We start from the raw sequence: 24,340 nt of genomic DNA on the forward strand, positions 1-24,340 counted from the left end.
CATGGGCTACACTGGGGGGAGGGGGAGCTCGTGGAGGAGAGGACAAGGGGACAGCATCCAACTGCTGTGACCTAAAATCAAAAGACGAAGAGTTAGGAACCAGCCAAAAGTCAAGCCCCAGACCCGTGGCTCACCCCAGGCCCTCGGTCTCACGGAGGGCTTGTCTGGGGCTGCAGGAAGGGCAAAGATGGACTCCTCCCTACTCCTCCCCACCTTCTCCTGAGGCCTCCCCTCCAGCACCCACACTGCTGAGGGGCCCCAGTAACGCCTTCTCAGGCCCCAAGCCCAGTCTGAACTAGACTCCCCGGTTAGCGGTGGGTGGGTTCTGAGCTTCAGGATTGCTCCTCTGAGCGTCCCGCAAGGCGTCACGCTGTTCCATGCATGCACTGGGTGGAGACCACCCTCTGGAGCCACCACCTGTCAGTCAGGAGGGAGCCCTCGGGTGCCGAAGAGTAGGAGAGCTCGCGCCCCTTGCGACCGTGATTTGTGTGATCACTTGTACCAGCACGACTCCAAACTCACGGCCAAGCCCATCTGCCCAGGGAGCCAGGCCGGCCCCTTTCCCACAGCTCCCAGTAGAGCAGAGGCTGAGAGGCCTCTGGCTTCCTCCCTGGCTTGCTTGTCCTCATCATCCGGAGGCCTGTCAGGCAGGGGCAGGGGAGATTCACGGGAGGCAAAATTCTCAAAATCCTCAATGCTCGATCCCTTTCCTCATCTCCCAGAAAGCCTGGGCCTCGGGCAGGGGTGTACCCGACCAATTCACCTGTAGTGTGGGAGGGCACTGAATCTCATCTCTTTCCTCCAGGCTGACCCCTCTGAGGTCCTGGTGAGCTCCCTAGGGACCCAGCGCCCCGAAGTCTGGGCCCTGGCCTAGCCTAGGGTGCTTTGGTGCCAGAGAAAGGCAGGCGATGTGGCTGAAGGACTTGGGTGACTCCTTACCACGCTGCGGGGTCGTACTCGGCCCAGACACGCACGTACTCATCCAGGTGGTGGGGGCCCAGGATGGAGGAATCTCGGGTGAGGTACTCAAAGTTGTCCATGATGACAGCGACAAAGAGGTTCAGCATCTGTGGGGACCCCGGGGGCCAAGAAGGAGTGGGGGAGAGCGAGACAGACCCAAACACACAGACACAGAGGCCCAGAGAGAGAGAGAGAGAGAGAGATGAGAGATGAGAGAGAGAGAGGGAGAGAGGTGAGATGGGGAAAGGGAGACGGAGAAAGAGAAAGATGGGGGGGAGGGGTTAGAGAGGAAAGACACAGACTCACACAAGGAGTCCAGAAACAGATGGCAATATGGAGACGGGACAGAGAGAGACAGAGGCGGAGACAGAGAGAAATACAAAGAGACAAAGACCCACGATGATGGACAAAGAGAGTTGGAGAGAGAGGGGGGAGAGGCTATGTGAAATGGGGGCCAACCCCAAGGGACCGCCATGGCCCCAAATCTTCCCACACCTGGCCCCCAACAAGGCCAAAGCGAGTGCTTCTTTGCGGGCTGTATTCCCAGTCCCAGCACACAGTAAGCAAATATTTCTTGGGTGGATGGATGGATGGATGGATGGATGGATGAATGGGTGAATTTTCCTGCCCCCGTCTGCCTCCGGTGGCACCTTCTCACATATTCTTTTAGCCCTTAGCACGTGGGGGTCTTGCATCATCTTGCCTCTAAGTCTTTGCAAATGTTGCTCCTTTAGGGAACATCACGATCTGTCTCTCTATGGGTAGCAGCATCTGGGGGAACTCCCTCCTTTATACTTAAGAGGCTGTAGCTGGGCGTGGCCGATCCCCACTTTATGGCTCCACAGGCAGCAGTCATGTAACCCAGATCTGTGATTGGTTGGGGGGGGGGGCGGCACGTGACCCAAGGTGGCCAATGAGAGCCTTCCCTGGGATTTGCGCTGACGCTCCGGCCGCCATTTTGCCTCCACAAGGAGAAAGTCTGGGCATGGAGCCAGTGTGGAGAAGAGCAAAGAGGATGGAGTCCGCTTGTCTGGCTCCAGCCTCGCCTGACCGTTCAGTTACACAAGTCGGTGAACTGTATATGCTGCTTACTTCAGTTAAATTTCTGCGGCTTGCAACCAATTTGATTAAAACGGGTCCTAGCGCCTCCATATCAGACCACACTGCTGTTGCCTGCCGACCTGTCTGCCTATCACCCCTGCAGACTGCGAGAACCACGTTCTGCCCTTGTACCCCGGTGCCTGGCATGTAGTAGGTATTAACCAAATGTTGAGACGTAAACATAGTAGGTGCTTAACAAATAACTCATAATCCTCGCTGTCCTTAACTTGAGTCACTCAGTTTTTAACTCAGCTTCGTGATATCGATTGAGCACCTGCCGTGCACCAGTTGCTGTCCTAGGTGCTGGGGACCTGGCAGCGAACAAAAAAGAAATCCCTGCCCTTGGGGGGCTGATGGTCAAGTGTAGATGTCCTCCAGGGGCCTGCCCTTCCAAGATGGGCTGTATTATAAGATCTTGTCCCCACATGTACCCATAGCTGCTTGGACAAGGGTGGCCATTTGACCAGAGACTGGGCTGGCCCTTTCAGACTCTTCCGGGGATTTGGAACTGGACAACGGACCCTCCGGGTCAGCAGCTGTAGATGCTGGGAGATAGAGGCTGCAAATCTCTCCGTGTGAGGCCACTGGTGTGAAGAGGGAGAGGGTGCTGGGCTTCTGCTGACAGACGCTGGCGTCTGGCTGGGGTCTGCACACGTCTACACTCCCTCAGCAGCTGGCTTCTTATACCCTGCCAGTGGGAGCCACGGTCAGGAAACCAGACCGGGAAGGACAGGAGAAGGGACTCCTTTTCCTATATTGTGGGTTGAATTGTGTCCCCCTCAAAAGACATGTTCAAATCCTAACCCCTGGGAGCTGTGAGTGTAATCTTATTTGGGAAAAGGGTTTTTGGGATGTCGTCAAGTTAGGAACAGGTTATACGGGATCAGGGCGGGCCCTTGATCCCATCTGACTTCTGTCCCCCAAAAGAGAGAAATCTGGACGCACACGCACAGGGGAGAGGCCATGCGAAGGCAGAGGCAGAGACTGGAGGGATGTGGTCACACGCCAAGGACCGCGTGGGGCCACCGGAAGCTAGAAGAGGCCTGGAAGGATTCTCCCCTAGAGCCTTTGGAAGGGGCAGGGCCCTGCCAACGCCTTGATCGGTTTTAGCCTCCGGAACTGTGGGAGGATCAATCTTTGTTGCCCCCCAGTTTGTGGTCCTTTTTCACAGCAGCCGCAGGAAACCATCACCGTCTGCAACGGTCTAGGGGCAACGGACCACCACGGTGCCAGCACCCCCTCAGCGGTGCCAGGGGCAGCGGGGTGGGTCAGTACACCCTCTTGTCCTTTTAATTCCCCAGCCCTTGCCTCCCACAGCCAGTAATTCTTGGTGGCTTCGGGGTTTTCTATTTCTCTTTCAACCCCATGTAGCCAATCCCTGTATTAAATCTCCTCCACTGAAGACACCTAATACCTAGATGGTTTCTGTTCTTCTCACTGCTCCAGGGAGAGGGGAGAACATAACTAGCATCCTGTGTAACTAGACTGGCGGGGGGACCAGCTCTCAGCACCACTAGGCTTTCCCTCGGTATAACCCAGCAGTTCTCGGGTGGGGGAGATTGTGCCCTTCCCCTCTATCCCTGGGAACACTGTCAATATCTGAAGGCACATTTGCTGATCAACAGCTGGTAGGAGACCGGGGTGGAGACCAGGGATGCTGCTAAAGACCCCGCAGCACACAGGACAGAGAGTGAGCCAGCCCCAAGTGTCGACAGTGCTGATGTTCAGAAACCCCGGTTAACCTAATCCCCAGCGGGCTCAGAGACGCTTCGGAGGGAGCAAATCTGCCGCACAGCCATGTTCTAGAGGAACCCGTGCCCCTGAGTGGGAGCCAGGTGAGGAAGCCCACCCTCACATGTCCACAGACTCACCAGAAACGAGCACAGGAAGATGAAGGAAACGAAGTAGAAGTAAGCAAATTCATTGCCACACTCGGGAGTCAGGATGCCAGAGTTCTTATCACACGGCTTCCCACTGAGGCAGGAAAGCATGATGTTGTGCCAAGCCTCCCCGGTGGCACTCCTGAGAACAGAGAGGGGGCATCAGGGACCTGGGCACCCAGTCCTGGACACTAATACCCCCCCAGGGAGGCCGAGCACCGGGCTCTGGGTTGGACTGGCGTGAGTTCAAGTCCAAGGTAAAGCACCTTTTTTCTCCGGGAACTAACAGAGGTGATTCTCATCCTTTGGCTGTGCATTAAAGTTCACGGGGAGCCTTTCAACAATGCTGGCACCAAAGCCCCACTCCCACAGACTTCGTTTCAGTTGGTTTGGGGGGGGGGGCTGGGGAAGCAGGTATGTTTTAAGAGCTCCCGTCCCTCCAGGCAGTAGTCACCTCTTCCTACCTTCTCCCTAGGTCTCTCTGTTCCAGGCACACTGGGATCCTTGCTGTCCCCAAACATGGCAGCCGCGTTCCTGCCTCAGGGCCTTTGCACTTGCTATACCTTCTTCCTGGATTGCCCTTCCTCAGATATCCACACGGCTTCCTCTGTCAGCTATTTCTTCCACGTGTCACCTGCCTCCAGGGAGGCGTGACCTACCAGCCTCCGCTCCTTTAGTTGTTGCTAAATTAGAACTTTTTTTATTGTACCCAAATATGTAGAACATAAAATTGATCATTTTAGCTATTAATAAAGGTATAGTTCAGTGGCATTCAGTACATTCACAATGCTGTGCACCCATCACCACTGTCCACGTCTGGAATCTTCATCTCTCCCAAACTGGGAACTTGTATCCGTTAAACATTAGCTCTCCACTGTCCAGTTGTGGAGCCCCTGGCAATATCTGGTCTGTTTCCTCTCTATGAATTTGCCCTTTCTAGGTACCTCCTATAAGTAGAATCACTCACTATTTGTTCTTTTGCGTCCACTTCCCTCTTAACCTTTTTTATCCCCTTCTAGCACTCTCCATCATTAGCTCACTGATTGCCTTTCTCCCCCATGGGAATAGAAGCATCCGGATGGCACAGACTATCTCTTTCTGCTTTGTTGCCAGGACCTTCTGCAATGCCTGGCACACAGTAGGTGCTCAGTAAATCTCTGATGAGTAAATGAAAGAACTCTAATGTGCAGCCAGGATTAAGAATCAAGCCTCAGGGTCTATAAGCCTCAATTTCCTTACCTGTCGGATGGGATTGCCGAGAATCCCCACCTCACAGGATGGTCAGGATTCAGTGAGGTAATGTCTGAAAATGCCTTCTGCACTTGTGTCCCTGGGCCTTCAGCTTCTGCCCAGCCAGTGTCCCTGCCGCCACCACTCCCCCCCCTCCACGCCCCCACAAGCCCAGCCCAACATTCACTGGAACAGAAGAGGACACGCCCCCACCAGAAGAAGAGGGAGAGGACACGCCCCCTATAGGAAGAGGAGGAAGAGGACACGCCCCCACCAGAAGAAGAGGGAGTGGACACGCCCCTACCAGAAGAGGGAGAGGACACGCCCCCTACGGAAGAGGACACGCCCCCACCAGAAGAAGAGGGAGTGGACACGCCCCCACCAGAAGAGGGGAGAGGACACGCCCCCTACGGAAGAGGACACGCCCCCACCAGAAGAGGGAGAGGACACGCCCCCTACAGGAAGAGGACAGGCCCCCACCAGAAGAAGAGGGAGTGGACACGCCCCCACCAGAAGAGGGAGAGGACACGCCCCCTACGGAAGAGGACACGCCCCCACCAGAAGAAGAGGGAGTGGACACGCCCCCTACAGGAAGAGGACACGCCCCCCACCAGAAGAGGGAGAGGACACGCCCCCTACAGGAAGAGGACAGGCCCCCACCAGAAGAAGAGGGAGTGGACACGCCCCCACCAGAAGAGGGAGAGGACACGCCCCCTACAGGAAGAGGACAGGCCCCTACCAGAAGAGGGAGTGGACACGCCCCCTACAGGAAGAGGACACGCCCCCCACCAGACGAGGGAGAGGACACGCCCCCTACAGGAAGAGGAGGAAGAGGGCACGCCCCCACCAGAAGCGGAGGCTGAAAGCACGTCCCCTCTCTCACCTGAAGAGAAGCATGAGGGCCTGGAAGAAGGTCCGAAAGTTATTGTGCTCAGTGATTTGGAACTCATCCTCATCACTGTCCTCATCCTCCACGTCGATGCCGATGTTGCCAAACACCTGGGGAATCGGAGCGTGATGACCGGGGGCAGCCATGCCCTCAACGGCTCCAGGGAAACCCCACTCAATCCCCATGGCGGTCTCTCCAAACTGGGTCCCCCTGACCCGCCCGGCCTGAGGACGGTGGCCGTCCCAGGGAGGGCTCTGGGAACATTAGGGGTGGGCACTCACCTGCATCCCGATGATGGCGTAGATAAAGAAGAGCATGGCGATCAGCAGACAGACATAAGGCAAGGCCTGGTGGGAAGGAAGGCAATGAAGGAGAGTGCGGGCAGGGGGGGGGTCGCCTCTCGGCCACACCATTTCCCTCCCTTGTCCCAGAGAGCCACCCCACAGGGTTGGGCGGTCCCAGGCTGTGCCAGAGTGGTGCCAGGGCTGGTCCCCTTTGGTGGGCCTCTTTGAGGCCATGGTGGCAGGGTATCAGGGGGATTCCCCTTGGAGCTCTCCAGCCGCCCCAGGAGCAGGCAGCCTAGAGAAACAGACTCTCAACAAAGTGCACCACACACGCATTTCCACCCGATTTGTACTCTCAGCCAGAGCAGGGATGGGGGGTATGATCTTCTCAGCCCCAGGCCGGCTTCAGGGGCTCACCTTGAAGGACTGCACAAAGGTCCAGAGAAGAATTCGGATGGTGTAACCCTGTCGGAGGAGTTTGATGAGCCGGGCAGCTCGGAAGAGGCGGAGGAAACTCAAGTTGATGAAGTTATTCTGGGGAGATGGAGAGAAACAGGGTGACCATCCACCCACCCCCAGGGGCTCAGAGCCGTCACCACTCACAGAGGCCCCTACATGAAGCCAACCAACAGGAAAAGCAAGCCAGACCCCAAATAAGGAGGGAGAGAAAGCACTACTTAATGCAATGGTGCGGAGGAAAAAACGTCGAAAAGGGAACAAAGTTTGGGAGGTGGTGGTGGGGGGGTTGGGGGATAGGGTGGGAGGAAGGAAGAGGCAACTCAAAAGCATAAACCCTCCCGGCCAGCCCCACCCGCAATGGGGGAAAGGAAAGAAAAAGGAAGGAAGAGAAAGGAACCGGGTGGGGTGGGGGTGGGGAAGAAATAACAAAAGAACAAGGAAAAGAAAATATATCCGAATCATCCAATCAGGAAAAAAATCGAGATGGTTTTTGTTTCTCCCAACAACCAAATGCACTGAGACGATAGGACACAAGCGGGTCAAGTTGCCGAATCCATCACACGTGTACGATGCACAAACACCAGGGCGGGGTGGGGGTAGCCAGCACGCTCAGGCCTGGCGGACATGTGCGGGTTCCCAGGGCATGTTACGCTCCGGGCCAGAAATGCATCTGTCGTGGGACTCAACGGGCACCTGCCCTGCCCTGCCCTGTAGAGCTGCCCACCCGCTCCTGCCCGCCCTGACCTCACCCCACGGCCAAGAGGAGCAGCGGCTTGAGCCAATCGGAGAAGCAAAAGAGCATCTTTTCTTACCCCCTTGGCGAGCGGGAATGGGGAGGACGGGAGGGAGCTGGGGCTGGTCGGCTGCAGGGCGAGTCCTCGCTGCCCGCTGAGTCGAGAAGATGCATTTGGGGCCCTTTTCCCCCCTCTCAGGGATGGCTTCTCAGCTTCTGGGGCTGGGTGGAGTAGCTCGGGACCAGGCCTGCGGGAAGCAGGAAGTACGCAGCGCCCGTGGGTGGGTGAGCTGGCAAACAGCCCAGGCCCACCGAGGGGCCGGGGCTGGAGGTGGGGCCGTCCCTGCCCCCAGGACCTCCCTGGGTGGACCCTGCCTCAGCTCACGTGCCCCCTGCCTCAGCTCACAGGCCCCCTGCCTCTCCCTCCTCCCGCCCAGCCGCCGCCGGGAGAACTTCCCAGGGAAGGGGGCAGCCAACTGGGAGGGGAGCGAAGAGACCGGGCGGGGCGGAGACGGGGCGCTGGCTGGCCGCCCCGGGGGGGGGGGGGGGGGGGGGGGGGGGGGGGGGGCGTGCCTGCTGGGGCCTCAGGGTCGCCGCTGGGTGGGGGGCAGGAAGCTCAAAGTCACAAATGGACCACATCTGGCTGACGGAGCTGTCTTGTCGGGCCTCGGCAGCTTGTTTTGTTTCGATGAAAAATAGTTGCCAGTGTTTAAAAGTCTGACTTCTGCCCCAAATCTGACTTGCTGGCAACCCTGGACCTGCTTCCGGCTTGGCAAAAGTTAGCTGGGGCTCAGATGTGGCTGGCCCCCTGAAACAGGCCACACGTGCCGCCCAGGATCCTCCAGGATCCTTCCCAGTTACTGTATCTTGCCCTAGCTCCGGGCCTGGGAGCTGAGAGGCAGGGATGGGGGTCCGAGAAATTTCTGGGGCTCCACGAGGCCTCTGGATTTGCTGGCCAAGTCTAGGATGCCTCTGGGGACACATCAGTTGGTCCTTAGGCCTCTAGGACAGGGGTGGGGGCTGGGAGATCCTACCTTGACCATACTGGGCCCAACCACCGTGAGAATGTCCCAAGGGCCTCGAATACGCTCCCACACCCAGCTCAGCTGAGAGTCACCCCCGGTGGCCAGCTGACCTGACACCCAGCCCTGCCTGGCCACCCAGCTCTACCTGGGGACGGGGCCGATGGCCCAGGTGTCCCCAGCCCCTCCCGACCATCCCCAGAGTACAAGCCATCCCTTCACGGGGCGGGTCATAACATGGGGACTCTGCCCAGCATGCAAAAGCAGGCGGGCCCTGGAGCAGCCTCCGGGGGCTCAGGGTAGAGCAGGGGGGAGCCTGTCACCATGCGGGAGAAGCAAGGGGGTGTTGCAGGGAGACGCGTGCAGAGAACATGCTGCCCTTCTTGGAGCTGAGGGAGGAGACACATGGGGGAGGTAGGGGGTGGAGATGACAGAGGTCCAGGTGACAGGGTAGGGGAAGGAACTCATCTGCCCGCCATCTCTTCTTGGTTCTGCATCGAGTCCTTCGAGTGCTCGCAGAACTGGCGACTTCCCTCTTCCTAGCTCCCGCTTTTCCATCCACAAGCCCCGAAGGAGCAGCTATGCTGTCCTTCAAGGCTGCCCTGTGCTTCCTGGTTCAAGGGCGATTGGGGTGGGATGCAGGCCCCGGAAGGCTTGTGGTGCTCAGGGGCGCGAGAGCTCAGAAAGACATGGGAACCAGCCACCTGAGGGCTCCAGAGAAATCCTGCCCCCGGCAGCCCCCATCTCAGCCGACTTTGCCTCTGAGCTCCAGACCCCATAACCACTCGCCTGGCCTGACTGCTTCCAGGGTGCTCTTAAAGGCACCTCAGACCCGCCACGGCTGTGCCCTACACCTGTTCTCTTCTCCTAACCTGCTCCTCTTCTGGCATTCCCTAGATTCTATCTCCCAGTTCAAGCCAGACTCCGATCTCTCCAGGTACCTTCCTCCCCCAGTCCAGACCCAACCCATCCCCGGGTCCCGGAGAAGCCCCTGCTCAGATGGCCAGTCCCCTCTCGCTGGGGATTCCCCCTTGCGGCCCAGCACCTCCCCTCCCCGCCCCCCCCCCCCCCCCCCCCACCCCTGGCCACTGGCTGCTGCCTCCCAGCCTCGCCATCCTGTCTAATCACACTTCCAATGCTACCCCTGCTCTAAATGCTCCCCGGCTTCCGCTAGGCCCCAGGGGCTTATCCCCTTCCCCCCTCTTCACTTTTCCTGGGTCAGCCTTCCTTCCCTCTCTTTGCTCCAGCCACACCCCCTCAACTTGCAGACCCCGACCCCTGCATGATTCCTCTTGACACAGGGCCTTTGCCCGTGCTGTTCTGGGCCTCAAATGCCCTTCCCCCCGCTCTTTTGCCTTGTTAACACTGCTCATTCTTTAGCTCCGGACCCAGTTATAACTTCAGGTGGCTCTGAGTGCCTATTCGACCAATGCCCAGCTTTCCCACTTCGACCCGCGAGGCGGTGTCAGTGATGTGGTCCGCTTCAGCCCGCCACTCCACTCGGGGCACCCAATTTGCAATCCTTCAACGTTTGTTTGGCGGATGACTGCATGTGGTACTGGTTGGGGGTGGGGAGGGGTCCTGGCGCAGAGATGCCGTTCCGGGAGTCCTTCAACGGGGCTCTGAGGTGGCGGGCGTGGGGCGGAGGCAGATGGAAGGTACCAGAATGAGAAGTGAGCAAGGAGCCGAATCCGTGAGGTGACAGAGGTGGAGACGGAGTGTGCTGTGTCAGGGCATGCGGGGGGCAGGCTGGATGGATGTAACCGGGAGGGACAGGTGTGCGTGCGTGTGTGTGTGTGTGTGTGTGTGTGTGTGTGTCGTGGGCAGAGGAGAGAGAGGAGCAGCACAAGAACAAGAGAGGAAGGGAGAGAGAGGGCGCATGTGGGAAAGGGGCGAGGGCACCTGTGTGCTGTGACTGTGTGTATGGGGGCGGTTATGTGAGCACGTGAAGGCCGGGGCTCCGGGAGAGGGTCTCGTCTGGCCGGCCCGAGTCCTGGCCCTTCTGTGTTTCCCTTGTCTGGGAGTGTTTGCCTGCCTGCTGTCCGGCCCTCCGACCTCCTTGGACTTGGGAGATTCACATCTCTAGAAAGTCACACCCACGGGCCTGGAGTTTCCCGGGGCCCAGGCCCCATGGAGCTGATCAGAGGGGGACAGGAGCGATGTCTGGGTGTTGCAGGGGCTCGGTGTGTAGGGACACGTGTACGGGATGGGGCGGGAGGCCCACCGGAGGCCCACCCAGCTGATGAGTCCTGCTGGAGCGAGCAAACCCTTTGCTTTGCAAAAGACGCAAACCAACCCACACAGAAAACCCCAACTCAGAGCCCAGTAAAAACGAGAGAGAGAGAGAGAGAGAGAGAGAGAGAGAGAGAGAGAGAGAGAGACTGCAGGAAGGAGGAGGGAGGGGGGTGGGCTGGGGAGACGGACAGACAAGACGGGGTAGGGGTGCTGGGGGAGGGCGGGATGCATCAGGCAACCCAAGTCCAGAAAGCCCAGGGCGGGACGTGCAGTGCTGGTACGAGAAGATGCGTTCACAGTTAATGTAAGGCATTTAGACTTCAGAAAGAAGTAAGACCAACCGGATTCTAGATGCAGATGTTGAAGATGGAGGGGGAGCGGGCGGGCGGGGGCAGTTGGGGAGGCGTGTTCAGCGTTTTTTAGGTTGATTTGTAACCAGTGCCAAAACACCAATGGGTTTCGGTTCCCGGGCGGGGAGTGGGGGTGGTGGGTTGGGAGATAGTCATTGGTGTATGAACACACAGACCATGTCATGGATGAACAAATGAATTTCATAGTGCATTTTGATTGGATGAGTTTTTCAGACGGCGTTGTGCCAATATACAGTTTAAAGAGCAGGCATGAAAAGAGACAAGACAAGAAACAGTCATTAACCATCGCACGCAGGGCAAACCCCCGTCACCCGGCCACTAGGGGGCGGCAGCTGAGGCCCAGTGGGCCTCCAGCCCTTCCCCCTCCCGCACAACCCGGGGATCTGCCCTCCCAAGCGTCTGGCGCCCCCTGCCTCAGCCTGGCGGGGTTCTGGCCTGAACCTGGCGGGCTTACCTGGGAGGCAGAAAGGGGTGGCTGTGGGCTCCTTGCCCCGCAGGGCAGGCCTCCCCTCAGCCCAGGTTGGGAGGAGCATAACATCCTCAAAGGGTCCACACACCCAGCCTCCGCCTTCCCCTCCAAATGATTCTGATCCAGGGCCCCGGGGGGCTGGGGTGGGGGAGGTGACTGGCAAACCCAAGTACAGTGGAAGGCCCACTGCAGACCCAAGGACGCTCCCGGTAATAATAGCAACAGCTGTAGCAGTAAGAATAACAGCCGCCATTTGTGAACGATCTATTTCCTGGCAGGTTCTGTGCCAAACCCTTCACGTGGCTCGCTCACGCGTGTTAAAGGTTGCCAGCTCCTTCCCTAGAATGCCAGCCCTGTGGGGGGCGGGCGTTCTTGTCTGGTCTGGCTTTGCTCACGGTCTCCAGCACCTACGACAGTGCCCGGCACACAGCAGGCGCTCAATGAGTGCCTACCGGATGCATGTGTGAACGTGAAGCTGGCAAGGACCCAGGGAGGTTAATTAATTACACCAGTTATCCCCACGCTACAGGAGCAGAGGTGACGTAGGCTGGCAAAGTCAAACAGCTCGTGGGGAGGGCTGTTCGACTCACTGAATAGCCCTGATGCCCTTCCCTGTCCTGCCAGTCCGGAGCCCGGGCCGCGGGGGTCCAGCCCTATGGATCGCTTACTCCCGGCCACTGGAGGTTTCAACCAACTCCCTCCACGTGCTCTGCGGGGGGTGCGGGGCCACCCTTCCAACCTCTCGTACTGGTTCAAAGCTGTCTTGTGCTCAGCTGGGTGACTGCCAGTCGGAGCTCTGGATCTCTTAGAGACTCAGGACAGAAGATGAGGCCGGGGCTCTGGTCCTCTGCCAGAGCACGGCGCCCAGGTCGGGGACACCCCCGCTGACCTCCCTAGAGGAAGGTGTTAGGGATGGGACGAAGGGAAGGGAGAATTTCTGGCTCAATGGAGCTCAGGGCAAAGAGGTATGGCCAGGACACCACTTGGGAGGGGGGGTCTCAGGGGACACATCAGAGAATGGCCTCCGTTTCTGTGTAGCTCTTTCGTCCCGTCGGCCTCCCAGGATGGGAGAATGGGCCCATCAATCCCTTTCTGCTGGGAGCTCTAATGGGCCACCCCAGGGCCACCGGTGAGCCTCAGGAGTTACCAGGTCTGGGTGCGTGCACGACCTTGGGCAGGTCCCTCGCTTCCCCGAGCACTGGGCACTAGCTTCCTCATCTGTGAAATGGGGCCACAGCCCAACCAGGTGTATTCTCCACTTTTCTCTGCTTGTTCTGAGCACCTCCCCCACCCCCTGCTCCCTGGCCTTCTGGCTCCCTTCTGGCTAGGCTTGGCCAACGGGAAGCACTGGCAGGAGATGGAGGGCGGGGGGAGAGATGGGCTTGGGTATCTCTCCCCTGATGCCCTGAGCCTGCTCTGGCCTTCCTCTCGGGCACAGGCTCTGTCCCCGCAGGTCCACGGCTCCTGCTGGGCGGCCCCTCCCCACCCCAGCTCAGATTTCCTCCCCGCTTCAGCACCTGGGCAGGTGACAGCTCCTCACGGTGGCTGGGTGCCCCGCGCTTTCCCATCCTGGTCGGCCCTCTTCCCCTCCTCTCTGTGAGTAGTCTCTGCTTTCCAATCCCTTCAGTTAAACCCTCCCAAAGGAATCCTTTTATCTGCTGACCCCCTGACCTGTACCACGAGCTGATCCACGTGAATCGCTTGGCACTGTGCCTGCCACGCAACTAAGTCGGCCATTATTTTTACTGCTATTTTGATGAGGTTGATATCCCTTCCCACCCCTGGCTTCAACAGTCTTTGCCCTTTTTGCTCCCCTTATGAGGATTTCCTACTCTCCCCACCAGTTTCCTGAGGGCTCCCAGGCCTGGGCTTACTCGAAAATGGCCAAAGAGGGTATGTGAGATAGGAGCTCTGGGGCCCTGAGTCTCTCAGATGGGGGGAAGGATGATGTGGCCTATGGGGCCACCACGGAGGTCTAGGGACCGTCCCCCTCCCCAAGCTGCAAGCCTCCCAAACCTGGGGACAGAAGAGGGTGGACATCCTGGGGACCTAGGAGTGGGATCCCCTGTTGGCTCCAGGGCCACGGCTCCCTCCTCAACCTCCTTCCATGAACCAGAAGATGGTTAGTTCAAACAGAACGGACTCGAAGCTGGTTCTTTCTGGGTCCCCAACACTGTGTGGGGTTTGGGGGTAGGGCTCAGCCTTGGGATCCTTTAATTATCTCAGTGCACTCATCCATATTATTGATTCAGTGGTCAACGGCCGAGATGCAGGAAAGTTCACACTGCAGTGCTGGCCCCACAGCTGTGGCTTTGGGCTTCCCCGTCTCCCCGAGCCGCCCTCCCGAGGGGCTGCCCTTGCCCCTGGGGTCCCCGCTTCTCCCTCTTTGGTCACAGTCAAGTGCTGGCCCGAGTCAGCTGTGGCTTTTGGGACCGCTGCTTTTGGAAGGTTCCCCCCCCACCCCCAGCCACCCATTATCCGCCCAGCCGGGAGCTATCCAGAGAGAAGCTGGTGGGAAACTTACCCCAAACTCAGTCACGAGGATGTCGGTGATGCTGCCCAGAACAGTCACAAAGTCGAAGATGTTCCAGGCATCACGAAAATAATTCTAGAATGGGGACCCACAAGACAGAGATGCCAACACAGGGCTCCACGCCCGGCTGCCACGGCGGGCCCCGGGGTGCATTAGGGGCACGGCTGCTGATCAGCCCGAGTGCCCACAACACGCGTGGTCATTCAAATAGCAAAGTGCTGCTTTATGGGCTGCTTAATATCACCTGCTCTGAGTCCCCCTCCCTGGGACCCCCATGGCTCTCCTGGCCCCAGGGGGGGCCTCCAAGGCCCGGTGTCGCTCTGCTGGAGAACGAGGGCTGTCTTTTGGGTTTGCCTGTCTCTCTGACATATCTGAGGGCTCCCTGAGACCCGAGATGGTTTATAAACGATGTCACTAGGATCCTCACATGGACCCTCAGAGCAAAGGATTGTCACCCGCTTTACCCGAGGCGACGGGAGCTCGGAGTGGGATGCCGCTCACCTTCTGAGGTGAGCAGCACAGAGGTGAAGGGTCAGGACTGAACTCAGCTCGAGTCTAGGGTTTGTGTTCAAGACCGCACCTGCTACAGCATGCTCGCTAAGACAGTGGACTGTGGGTTCGAATCCCAGCTTTGTTACCATCCTGCTGTATGGCTGTGGGCCAGTGACTTAACCTCTCATTTCTTCCACTTCCTAATCTGAAGAAGGGGAAAGGTAACAGGGGCATGAAACGCCTTCGGGGCACGTGCCAGGCTGCACTTTCTGGTCCCCTTGCGGTTGGATGGGGCCGCCTGTGTCTAGTTACAGCCAACAGGTTTTGCGCAGAGGAGTATTTGTGAAAACATTCCACACCGTTTGAGCCCACGCCGAGCAGCACCTCTGCCTGAATCCAAGGGTCTGGTTCAAACAGACAGCCCTCCCCTCCAGGCTCAGTGGGACCCACACCTAACGCAGGCTTTCTCAGCACCCTCACAAAGCGGGGACCAGCTTGGGGCTCGCAGGTCCCCTTCTGATTGGTCTGTTCCTCCCCTGAGCGTCTGGCCCTGAGGCAGCCCCTCTGCCTCACAGAGAAGGACTCAGGCTTTGGAGCTGTGCTTTCCCGGCTCAAACTATTTTCAGCGCGTAGGAATGAAAGGTTCTCGGAGTTGGGACTGGTTGGGCCTTGGAGCCCTCTTCTGGAAGACAGGGGTATAACAGCAATCAGATAAAGAATGTGAAGCCGGGGGGCGGAGTTTGGTTATACAGCAGGTGCTCAATGAATGGATGCTGTTTCGTAATCATCCAAAAGGAATTCATGTTCCACTGGCACTTTTGGTATTTTGGCAGATGCTGCTGGGGCCCTGCCCATATCCCCTCATATTTCCCCTACACGCCTTCGGTTGCTCTGCCCAGGGTCTTTCTCTGATTGCAAATTAAACGGCTCCCCCTGGGAGCAGCCCTTGATTATGACTGATGGGCCTTGGAGGACAAATGCCCCGGCTCTCCCCTCAGGTGGAAAGCCGCTGCAGTATGCGCTCTCTGCTGCCTCCTGCTGGTCCTCAAGGGAACTGTGGAACTGGCTCCATAACATGCTTGTACTGGCTGCCTTCTGGCTCCTGCCTCACTCCTCTCCCCCACACTGAGTTCCCTGGGTTTCCAGATAAATTCCTCGCACTCAGTCCTGATCTCAGGCTGTGCTTCTGGGGGGAGTCCAAATGAAGGCGACTTTCTAGGCGTCTGGCCATAGGTCTTAGCCCCTGGACGACAAGGGTCCCTCCCTCCCACCCCATTGCCTAAACTGCACATGGTGAACTTCACCCAAACCAGAGGGGGCGGCTCCACGCAGGCCCCTGGGGGATGGTCGGGGGTGGGGAGGATGGAGCCCTAAGCCGCTTCATTTACCAGAAGATCGACGGGGGTTACAAAAACCGCACAGCACAACTGGGCTGGGCAGGTCCCGCGTCTGAACCTACACCACGCTCCCCTCCGCCCTGGGAGGCCGGGTGCACGGTACTCCTGTTTTGTAGATGTGGAAACAGGAGAAAAAGGCCATGTGCCTTGCTTGAGGCCACGCAGCTAGAAAGGGGTTTGCACCCTGATACGGGCACGCCAGAGCCTGATTGCCGCCCCCCCCATACGTGTTCTGTGACCCATCCTGGTGGCATCCCCAGGACCGAAATGCAGAGTCGGTGCCCTTGCCCTGGCTGCGGGGTGCCTCCCCTTTCTGCCTGGTGTTCAACACTAGATGTATCTTGGACTCCCCTTGGGGCACTTATTAAAGATACGGATTCAGGGGCTCCCACCTGACCAAGTGAGCCTGAACTTCCGGGGCTGGCTCTGGGGGATCATTCAATTTTAAGGCCTCATGGTGACCCTTCCTGGCATTTATGGGGCGCTCACTCCATGCCAGCCCTCACCCTCAGCCTTCAGGCACACTGGGGTTCGCAAGGGCTCTTCTGAGGAAGAGGCAGAGGACGAGCCCTCGCGATGGAGAGGCGAGGTGACACAGCCCGGATGTGAGTTGAATCGAGGCCTCTCTGGTGTCCAAACTAACACCCTTTGCCACCTTGGGAATCCTGCCTCCACCTCGCTGACAGCCTGGTGAGGCCACAGGCTGTGGGCCACTCTCCTCAGAGAGGTGGACAAAGTGGGTGGGCAAGAGGGAAGCATCCTGTTCTAAGTCTGAGCTTGGCCACTCACGGGGGACCTTCTAGAAGGTCCCATCACACAACCCATCAGTTCAGTTCAGGCCTTCTTGGCTTTTTTTTGGGGGGGGGGGCTGTGAACCTCCCTGGCCTCCTGGGAAGACCTTCTCAGAGGAAGCTTTGTAAATGCATAAAATAAAATACCCAGGATTGCAAGGGCACCTGTTACGCCGAAATACAATTATCAAAAACTATTTTTAAACGGTGATCTAATGATTAACGCATTTCTTCATTAATATGAAATAATTTCCGGCGGTAGGTTTGACGGTCACCGGCGTTCAAAGCAAGGCTGAACATGAACAAAAATTTGGAGGAACCTGCTGCCTCTGTCATGCGCTACGGAAAGATCTGATTTTTATCGGTGACACAGAGTACTGGTCACACTGCAGGGGTTGGTCTGCCTTCAAGATGGAAGGAAATGTTAACGTCCAGTTAGCGGCTTGTGAAAACTAGAGACGTGATTTGCTCACGTCTAATTTCACAGCTCTCCCCCCCCGCCCCCCCTTCCCCTGCACCCACGGATCAGTGGGCTTCAGGTTAAGACCACTCGCATTAGTCGGAGATGAAGACAGGCTAGCGGGCGACCAACTGCATTTAGAAAAGAAAAGCTCCGCCATCAGTGGAAGAGCCCGTGCCGCAGGCAGAGACGGGATTTGGATTCTGGAAAACTTCACGTCGGTTGTCTATTTGCGCGTCTGGGTGCTGCCTCCCTCGCAAAAGGTACGCCTGACTGTGGATTGTGGTTAGAACGGCTGGGACGCCACGGACTCGGCCCGGTCCGGATCTCAGTTTCCTTAAACTGGATGGCAATCGCCGCCCCCCCACCCCCGCCCCCCAGTTTGGATCGCTCTGAGGAATGACGGCAGGTGCATGCGCCTGGCAAGGACTGGGTCTCCTTGCTGTTATCTGGCAGGCGCAGGAACGGCTAACAAGGGTCTGTGGGCACTGGAGGGATGCTCAAGCTGCCGCTGGGGTTGGGGAGATCATCACCCACCATCCCCGATGCACGGCTCTAGCCCCAAGGCCGTACTTACCAGAATCCCGAAAGCCATGACTTTCAGCAGACATTCCAGAGAGAAGAGGGAGGTGAAGACGATGTTGAATACCCTCAAAGCGTTTTCATAAGCAACCGAGGCCCCGTAGAACTGGAGTAGAGAGGAGGAAGGACGTTGGGGTCAGCGGGCAGGGGGGGGGAGCTGGGGAGGCGGCTCTGTGACTGTCCCGTCCTGGGGCAGGCGAGACCTGGGCACTGGGCTTCCCGACATGCTATTGGAGGCGACCCAGGCCCCCCGGCCAGCTGTTCCTGGGCTGGGCTAATCTTTTCACATCCAAACAAGCACTTTCTTGAGTCCCACCTTAGCATCCCAGATCCCAGGACTGCCTGCTTGATGAGGCTCCGGATGGAATGCGGGATTTTCTTTTTTTTTTTTTCAGATCTTTTATGTATTTATTTTGAGAGAGAGAGAGCAGCAGCACAAGAACAGGGGAAGGGCAGAGACAGAGTGAGGGAGAGAGAGAATCCCAAGCACTGTTAGGGCAGAGCCCGATGTGGGGCTTGAACCCACAAACCGTGTGATCACGACCTGTGCCGAAACCAAGAGTACGAGGCTTAACCCACTGAGCCACCCAGGCGCAGCACCCCCCCCCCCCTTTTTAATCCTTAGCTGTGCACTCCCATGAGACTGCCCCCCAGAACACTTCCAGCACCCCCAAAAGTTTCCTTGCACCCTTTCCCAGTCAGTAACCTGCCCCAGAGATAACTGCTACTCTAAGACTTCCTTATGAAGTCTTCTTGCCCAGACTATTTAATTATATTCAAATTTATAACCTTCAGCCCTGAGGACCAGGTTACAGGAGACACGGCAGGTGGGAGAAGTCACAATACCCCACGAGGAGACTAACGCACCCACAGGTGGGACAGTTTTCATTCAACTTAGCTGGTTTCCTCAAAAAGTCAACAGCATGGGGCAAGAAAAAAAAAAAAAACGGTATGGGGAAGACAGTGATTTGAAAGACAACAAACAGGGGCGCCTGGGTGGCTCAGTGGGTTAAGCATGTGACTCTGACTCAGGTCAGTACCTCATGATTTGTGGGTTCAAGCCCCGCGTCGGGCTCTGTGCTGACAGCTCAGAGCCTGGAGCCTGCTTTGGATCCTGTGTCCCCCTCTCTCTCTGTGCACCCCCGCATTTGTACTCTGTCTTTCTCCCTCTCTCTTAAAAATAAACATGAAAAAATTAATAAAAAATAAAAGACAACAACCAGAGGCCATGTGTAGCCCTTTGGATCTTGGCTCAGAGAACAACGCATACTGTAAAAGATATTTTGGGGACAATTCAATACGTATCTTAGAGAAATCTTGTCAAGCATAAGAATATATAGGAAAAAAAAAGAATATATAGGAAAATTTCTTATTTGTTTTTTTTCTTATTTCTTAGAAATACATACCGAAGAATTTAAGGTCAAAATATTGTGGTATCTTTAAAATAATTGGGGCGCCTGGGTGGCTCAGTCGGGTTAAGTGTCCAACTTCAGCTCGGGTCACGATCTCACGGTTCATGGGTTCGAGCCCCGTGTCAGGCTCTGTGCTGACAGCTCAGAGACTGGAACGTGTTTCAGATTCTGTGTCTCCCTCTCTCTCTGCCCCTCCCCTGCTTGCACTCTGTCTCTCTCTCAAAAATAAATAAACATTGGGGCGCCTGGGTGGCTCAGTCGGTTGAGCGTCCGACTTCGGCTCAGGTCATGATCTCGCGGTCCATGAGTTCGAGCCCCGCGTCGGGCTCTGTGCTGACGGCTCGGAGCCTGGAGCCTGCTTCCGATTCTGTGTCTCCCTCTCTCTCTGCCCCTCCCCCGTTCAGGCTCTGTCTCTATCTCAAAAATAAGTAAAAACGTTAAAAAAAAATTAAAAAAAATAAATAAACATTAAAATAATTTTAAAAAATCGACGAAATTGGGGCGCCTGGGTGGCTCAGTCGGTTGAGCGTTGGACTTTGGCTCAGGTCATGATCTCGGGGTATGTGGGTTCGAGCCCCTGGTCGCTCTGTGCTCACAGGGCAGAGCCTGCTTCGGATCCTCTGTCTCCCTCTCTCTGCCCCTCCTCTGTTCACGTGTGCAAGCGCCCTCTCTCTCTCTCTCTCTCTCTCAAAATAAATAATCATTAAAAAAATAGATGAAATGTCCAGAATAGATGGATCCACAGAGACAGAACGCAGACTGGCAGTTGCTGGGACGGGTCCTCCTTTTGGGGTGATGAAAATGTTCTGGAAGCAGGGAGAGGTGATGGTTGTGCAGGGTGGTGACTGTACGAAACTGCCCTTGAATTGCACACTTTGAAATGGTTAAATTTTTTTTTTTTTTTTTTTTAAGGAGGCTCCATGCTGGACACGGAAGCCCGCCTTGGGGCTTTAACTCCCAACCCTGAGTTGAGGTCAAGAGTCAGATGCTTGACCGACTGAGCCCCCCAGGTGCGCTTGAACTGGTTAATTTTATGTTATGTGAATTTCACCTCACAACAACGACAACCACAAAAGAGAGAGAGAGAGAGAGAGAGAGAGAGAGAGAGAGAGAGAGAGGACAGATGAAGCCAGCACAGAGCGTGTTCCAAATGGGCACCTCTGGGTGACGGAGACCGGGTATTCAGGGACCCGCAGCAATCCCGGGGATTGCTGCATCCTGGGGGATGCTGATTAGAATTTCAGAATCCTGGCCCCACCCCGGATCTGCTGGCCGAGAATCCACATTTTACCAAGATCCCTAGATGATCCGTGAACGCACAGCAGTTCGAGAAGCGCTGTGCTGTACTATTCCTTTCTGTCTGTTTGGAACTGTTTAAGGATTATAACGATGGAAAGAGAAAAGAGCTTGCCTGCGGAGAAGCGTTTCAAGCAAACGCTCGCACTGCTTTTTTGCCAATTCAAAAGTTGGCAGCCTAGGGACCGAGTGTTTTCAAAGTGCCGAGACATGTGCCCGTGTCTTTGCCTGGACTTCCTCATTCAATCCTCACCCCCGCTCGAGGTCGGGAGGAAGGTGCCGTTATTATCGTCCTCGTTTCATTGACGGGGAAACTGACGCCTGATAGTTGCTGGCCCCTGGCGCCAAGTTAAATGCTAAGTCAAACAGCGGAGCTGGGCTTAAACCCCGCCCTTGGGTCTTTAGACCACAGGGTGCAAGGTCCTGGCTTTTCACCCGGAAGGGACTCCGCGGCCCCAAGGGTTGCAAGGTCCTTACCTGCCCCTCCTTTCTCATTTCACCCATCGCACGTTTCTTGAGGGCCTCCTGTTCCCTCACGCCCAGGGATGTGCCGAACCCCAGGAATTCAGGGCTGAGCGGGACTTGCCTGGCCCCTGTGGAGCTCACAGGCCGGTGGGGCAGACGGCCGGGCAACCCAACACCGACATTACGGCCCGCGGGAGAACCGCTAGATGGGTGCCTCGTGCCGCTGCGGGAGGCCAGGGAGGGCTTCCTGGAGGAAGGTCCCTGCAGGTGACGTCGGAAGGGGCTCGGTCTGGGAGACTCGCGGCAGGCGGCTCCGCTCTGCTGGGGGTGGGGCGGGACGGGTGGCCGTGGGCGGTGTGGGCGGTGCTGGGGGCTCACCTTCATCATGAGCACGATGGTGTTGAGGGCGATCATGGCCATGATGGTGTACTCGAAAGGCGGGGACACCACGAACTGCCACATGCGATACTGGAAGCTTTGCTTGTTCTGGGGCATGTGTCGGGTCAGCGGTTTGGCACTGATGGCGAAGTCGATGCAGGCCCTCTGCGGGAGAGAGGCCGGCGGCTGGACACGGGGCACCCCCCACCCCCCTGGCCCTCGGGCACGTCAGCCGAGCCTGCCCCCAGCCAGGATTCCTCACGCCCGTTGGGTCTTCACGCCCGCTTCCTCCTGCCAACACCCGCGGTTCCCTAAGAAGTCGTCATCTGCCCACGTGGGACGCCATCAGCAACCCTACTTTGCAGGCTCAGAGAGGCTGAGTCACTTGCCTGAGGCAGCACAGCTGCCAAGCGGGCCAAACCCGAACCTAACCATTCTTTCCTACTGAGCTCTTTGCTTCGTTTCCTCCTTCCCTTCGAAGGACGGAGGGATAATGGCCATTCAGTGTGAGGGGCCAACAGAGCAGAGGAAGGATGCATTCCCAGGTCCTCCACCTGGCTGAGCTTGGACGGTTCTAGAAGAGCCAAGGGCCACATCTGCGCTCTCTCGGGAGGACTGGAGCTTCACTCACAAATATTCACCACCCTGCCCTCAGGGAGATTACACTTCGCCACCCCACGGACATCAGACACAGATGTGTGACTTCCTCTGGCCAGTGAGATGTGGATGGGTGGATGGAAGGGTCGCTTCCGGGCACAGATCTCCCCCCCGCTGCCGAAAGTGCACAGTGGTTTGCCATTATCTCTTCTTGATCTGAAGTGTCTCGGAGAGCAACCAGAATAAAGGTAATGTGGAGCAGAGCCTCCTGGACGTGCGGTGCTGGGCAAGAAATCAATCGATCCCTGTGTGGGCATCTGGCACTGAGATTCCGGACATGCTTGTTACTGTGGCATAACCTCGTCTGAACTGACTGATACACACACCTTCTTTCGGTGTGTTTTCCTCTGGGAACCCCATGACGGGCCATCCTACAGACTGAACGCTGCCGGGAGGATGCTGCTGCGCCCTCCCCAGATGCCCCCAGAAGCTGTTTTCTGGACGCACGCGTGTGCCTGTGTGTGTGCCTGCGACGGGGGGGGGGGGGGGGGGGCGGGAGTTGTCAATTTTTAAGTGAAGGAGGCAACTGGGAAGCGGCACCTCATTTTTCTCCAGGCTGTATTCCTCCATCATCTTGTCCCCCTGCTCCTGGAAGGTGATGATGATCAAGGCCACGAAGATATTGACGAAGAAGAAGGGGAACACCACGAAGTAGACGACGTAGAAGATGGACATCTCCATGCGGTACCCGGGGCTGGGGCCCTGGTTCTCAAAGGTGGCGTCCACGGAGTGCTTGAGGACCCTGGGAGGCGTGGAGCAGGGGGAGGGGGAAAGCGGGACAAGCAACGGGAACGGAGGGAAACATTAAAAGAAAACAGCAACAAGATGGAAATAGTCGTTATTTTCCGACCCCGACTCCTGTGGTGATTTTACGAAGCCAGAAGAGTTCCCTCCTCCTTCGTCTGGGGGGAGTGTGGACAACGCTCTCAGTTACCTCTCCCACCGCGTCCCGGGGGCTATCAGGGGCTAGAAATGATTTTATCTATGTCCTTGGCAACCCTCTCAGGGAGGTTATTACTGGCCCCGTTTTGCCAATGAGGAAACTGAGGTTTGGCAGTTTAAAGTGACCTGTTGAAGTTCACCCACTAAGGCCTGGCCAAGTTGGGATGGGAAACCAGGCTGGTGGGGATGGATGGGAGGGTGTATGGGAGTCATGGAGGCACACACCTAAGTGCGTGTGTGCTGGGGGGGGGGCATTTAAGCACAGGTGGTGGTGCTGGGAAGGTGTAGTGGGGATGAACATGGGAGTGTGTGTCTGCAGAGCTGCTCTGAACAGCTGCACAGGTTGTGCACTGCTCAAGGGCTCTGTGCCTCAGGGGTGCCGTTCGTACTGGAGACATGATAGATTTGTGCATTTATGAGGACAACTTTTTGGCGGGTGGCCACGAAGTACCTTATTTGAACAAAATCATTCGGTACATGCCGACCACATTCTGACCGATGGAAGTGAAGTCTGTTGAGGAAGTGCTTCCTAAAAAATTTGCCCAAAGGTGCCGTATGGGCTAGCACTGGCCCCGTGTGCATGGGTCTGGCCCTGGGCTTGCACAATTCAGCCTCACCACAACCCTGACTGGCCCTGTCCGGGTGAGGAACGGTCCTGTGGTCAAAGGGACTTGGAAAATGCCACGTCCAGGCCTTGTCCTTGGAGATCTGTGCTCACCAGCACAGAAAGGGTTAAGAAGACGTGGCTGCCTGCGTCCATGGAGCCTTTCTGCAAATTAGAAACAGCATCCCATCTGGGAGAGTGCAGGGCCCTGACTCTGAGGGTTCGGCGAACTGCACGGAGGGAGGCCTGCATTTCGGCCCCAAACGAGCCCAGCCACGCGTGCAGGCTGCTGTTCTGGTGACGGGGCCCCCCGTGCACCCAGCGGGGTCTCCACCTCGGGAAGCCGGGAGCAAACCCCTCCTCGTCCAGGCCTTTCTCAGCGCTGGGCTCTCAGACCCTTCCCCATCCTGCTCCCCGGGGGCCCCCGACTCCCCCGTGGCGCTGTCTGGTGGGCCTCTTACTGTGGCCAGCCTTCTCCCGTGGACACGGTGAAGAGAGTCAACAGAGCCCAGAGCACGTTGTCATAATGGAACTCGTACTTCTTCCACTGTCTGTCCCGGGCCTTCACCTCGTTCTTCTCGTACAGGAGGTACTTGCCGCTGATGCAGAAAATAGGGGCCGTTAGTCAACGGAGGAAGGGGACCCTCATCTTTGGTGACCAGAGGTAAGAGGACGAGGAGGCCCACCAGCCCACATGG

General features: G+C 57.2%; 1 protein-coding gene across 1 annotated transcript in view; it reads right to left on the reverse strand.

Moving 5' to 3' along the window:
* CACNA1A (calcium voltage-gated channel subunit alpha1 A) overlaps nucleotides 1–24,340 on the reverse strand; it is a 106,859-nt gene that overhangs the window by 3,237 nt on the left and 79,282 nt on the right. The window contains 12 exon segments of the mRNA XM_042927282.1: nucleotides 940–1,067; nucleotides 3,933–4,083; nucleotides 6,055–6,170; nucleotides 6,342–6,407; nucleotides 6,762–6,878; nucleotides 7,616–7,771; nucleotides 7,773–7,784; nucleotides 14,158–14,241; nucleotides 17,884–17,994; nucleotides 21,440–21,604; nucleotides 22,637–22,838; nucleotides 24,104–24,241. Coding sequence (XP_042783216.1) covers nucleotides 940–1,067; nucleotides 3,933–4,083; nucleotides 6,055–6,170; nucleotides 6,342–6,407; nucleotides 6,762–6,878; nucleotides 7,616–7,771; nucleotides 7,773–7,784; nucleotides 14,158–14,241; nucleotides 17,884–17,994; nucleotides 21,440–21,604; nucleotides 22,637–22,838; nucleotides 24,104–24,241 — 1,446 coding nt within the window.

Source organism: Panthera leo, chromosome A2 (genome assembly GCF_018350215.1).
Source record: "Panthera leo isolate Ple1 chromosome A2, P.leo_Ple1_pat1.1, whole genome shotgun sequence".
NCBI lineage: Eukaryota > Metazoa > Chordata > Mammalia > Carnivora > Felidae > Panthera > Panthera leo.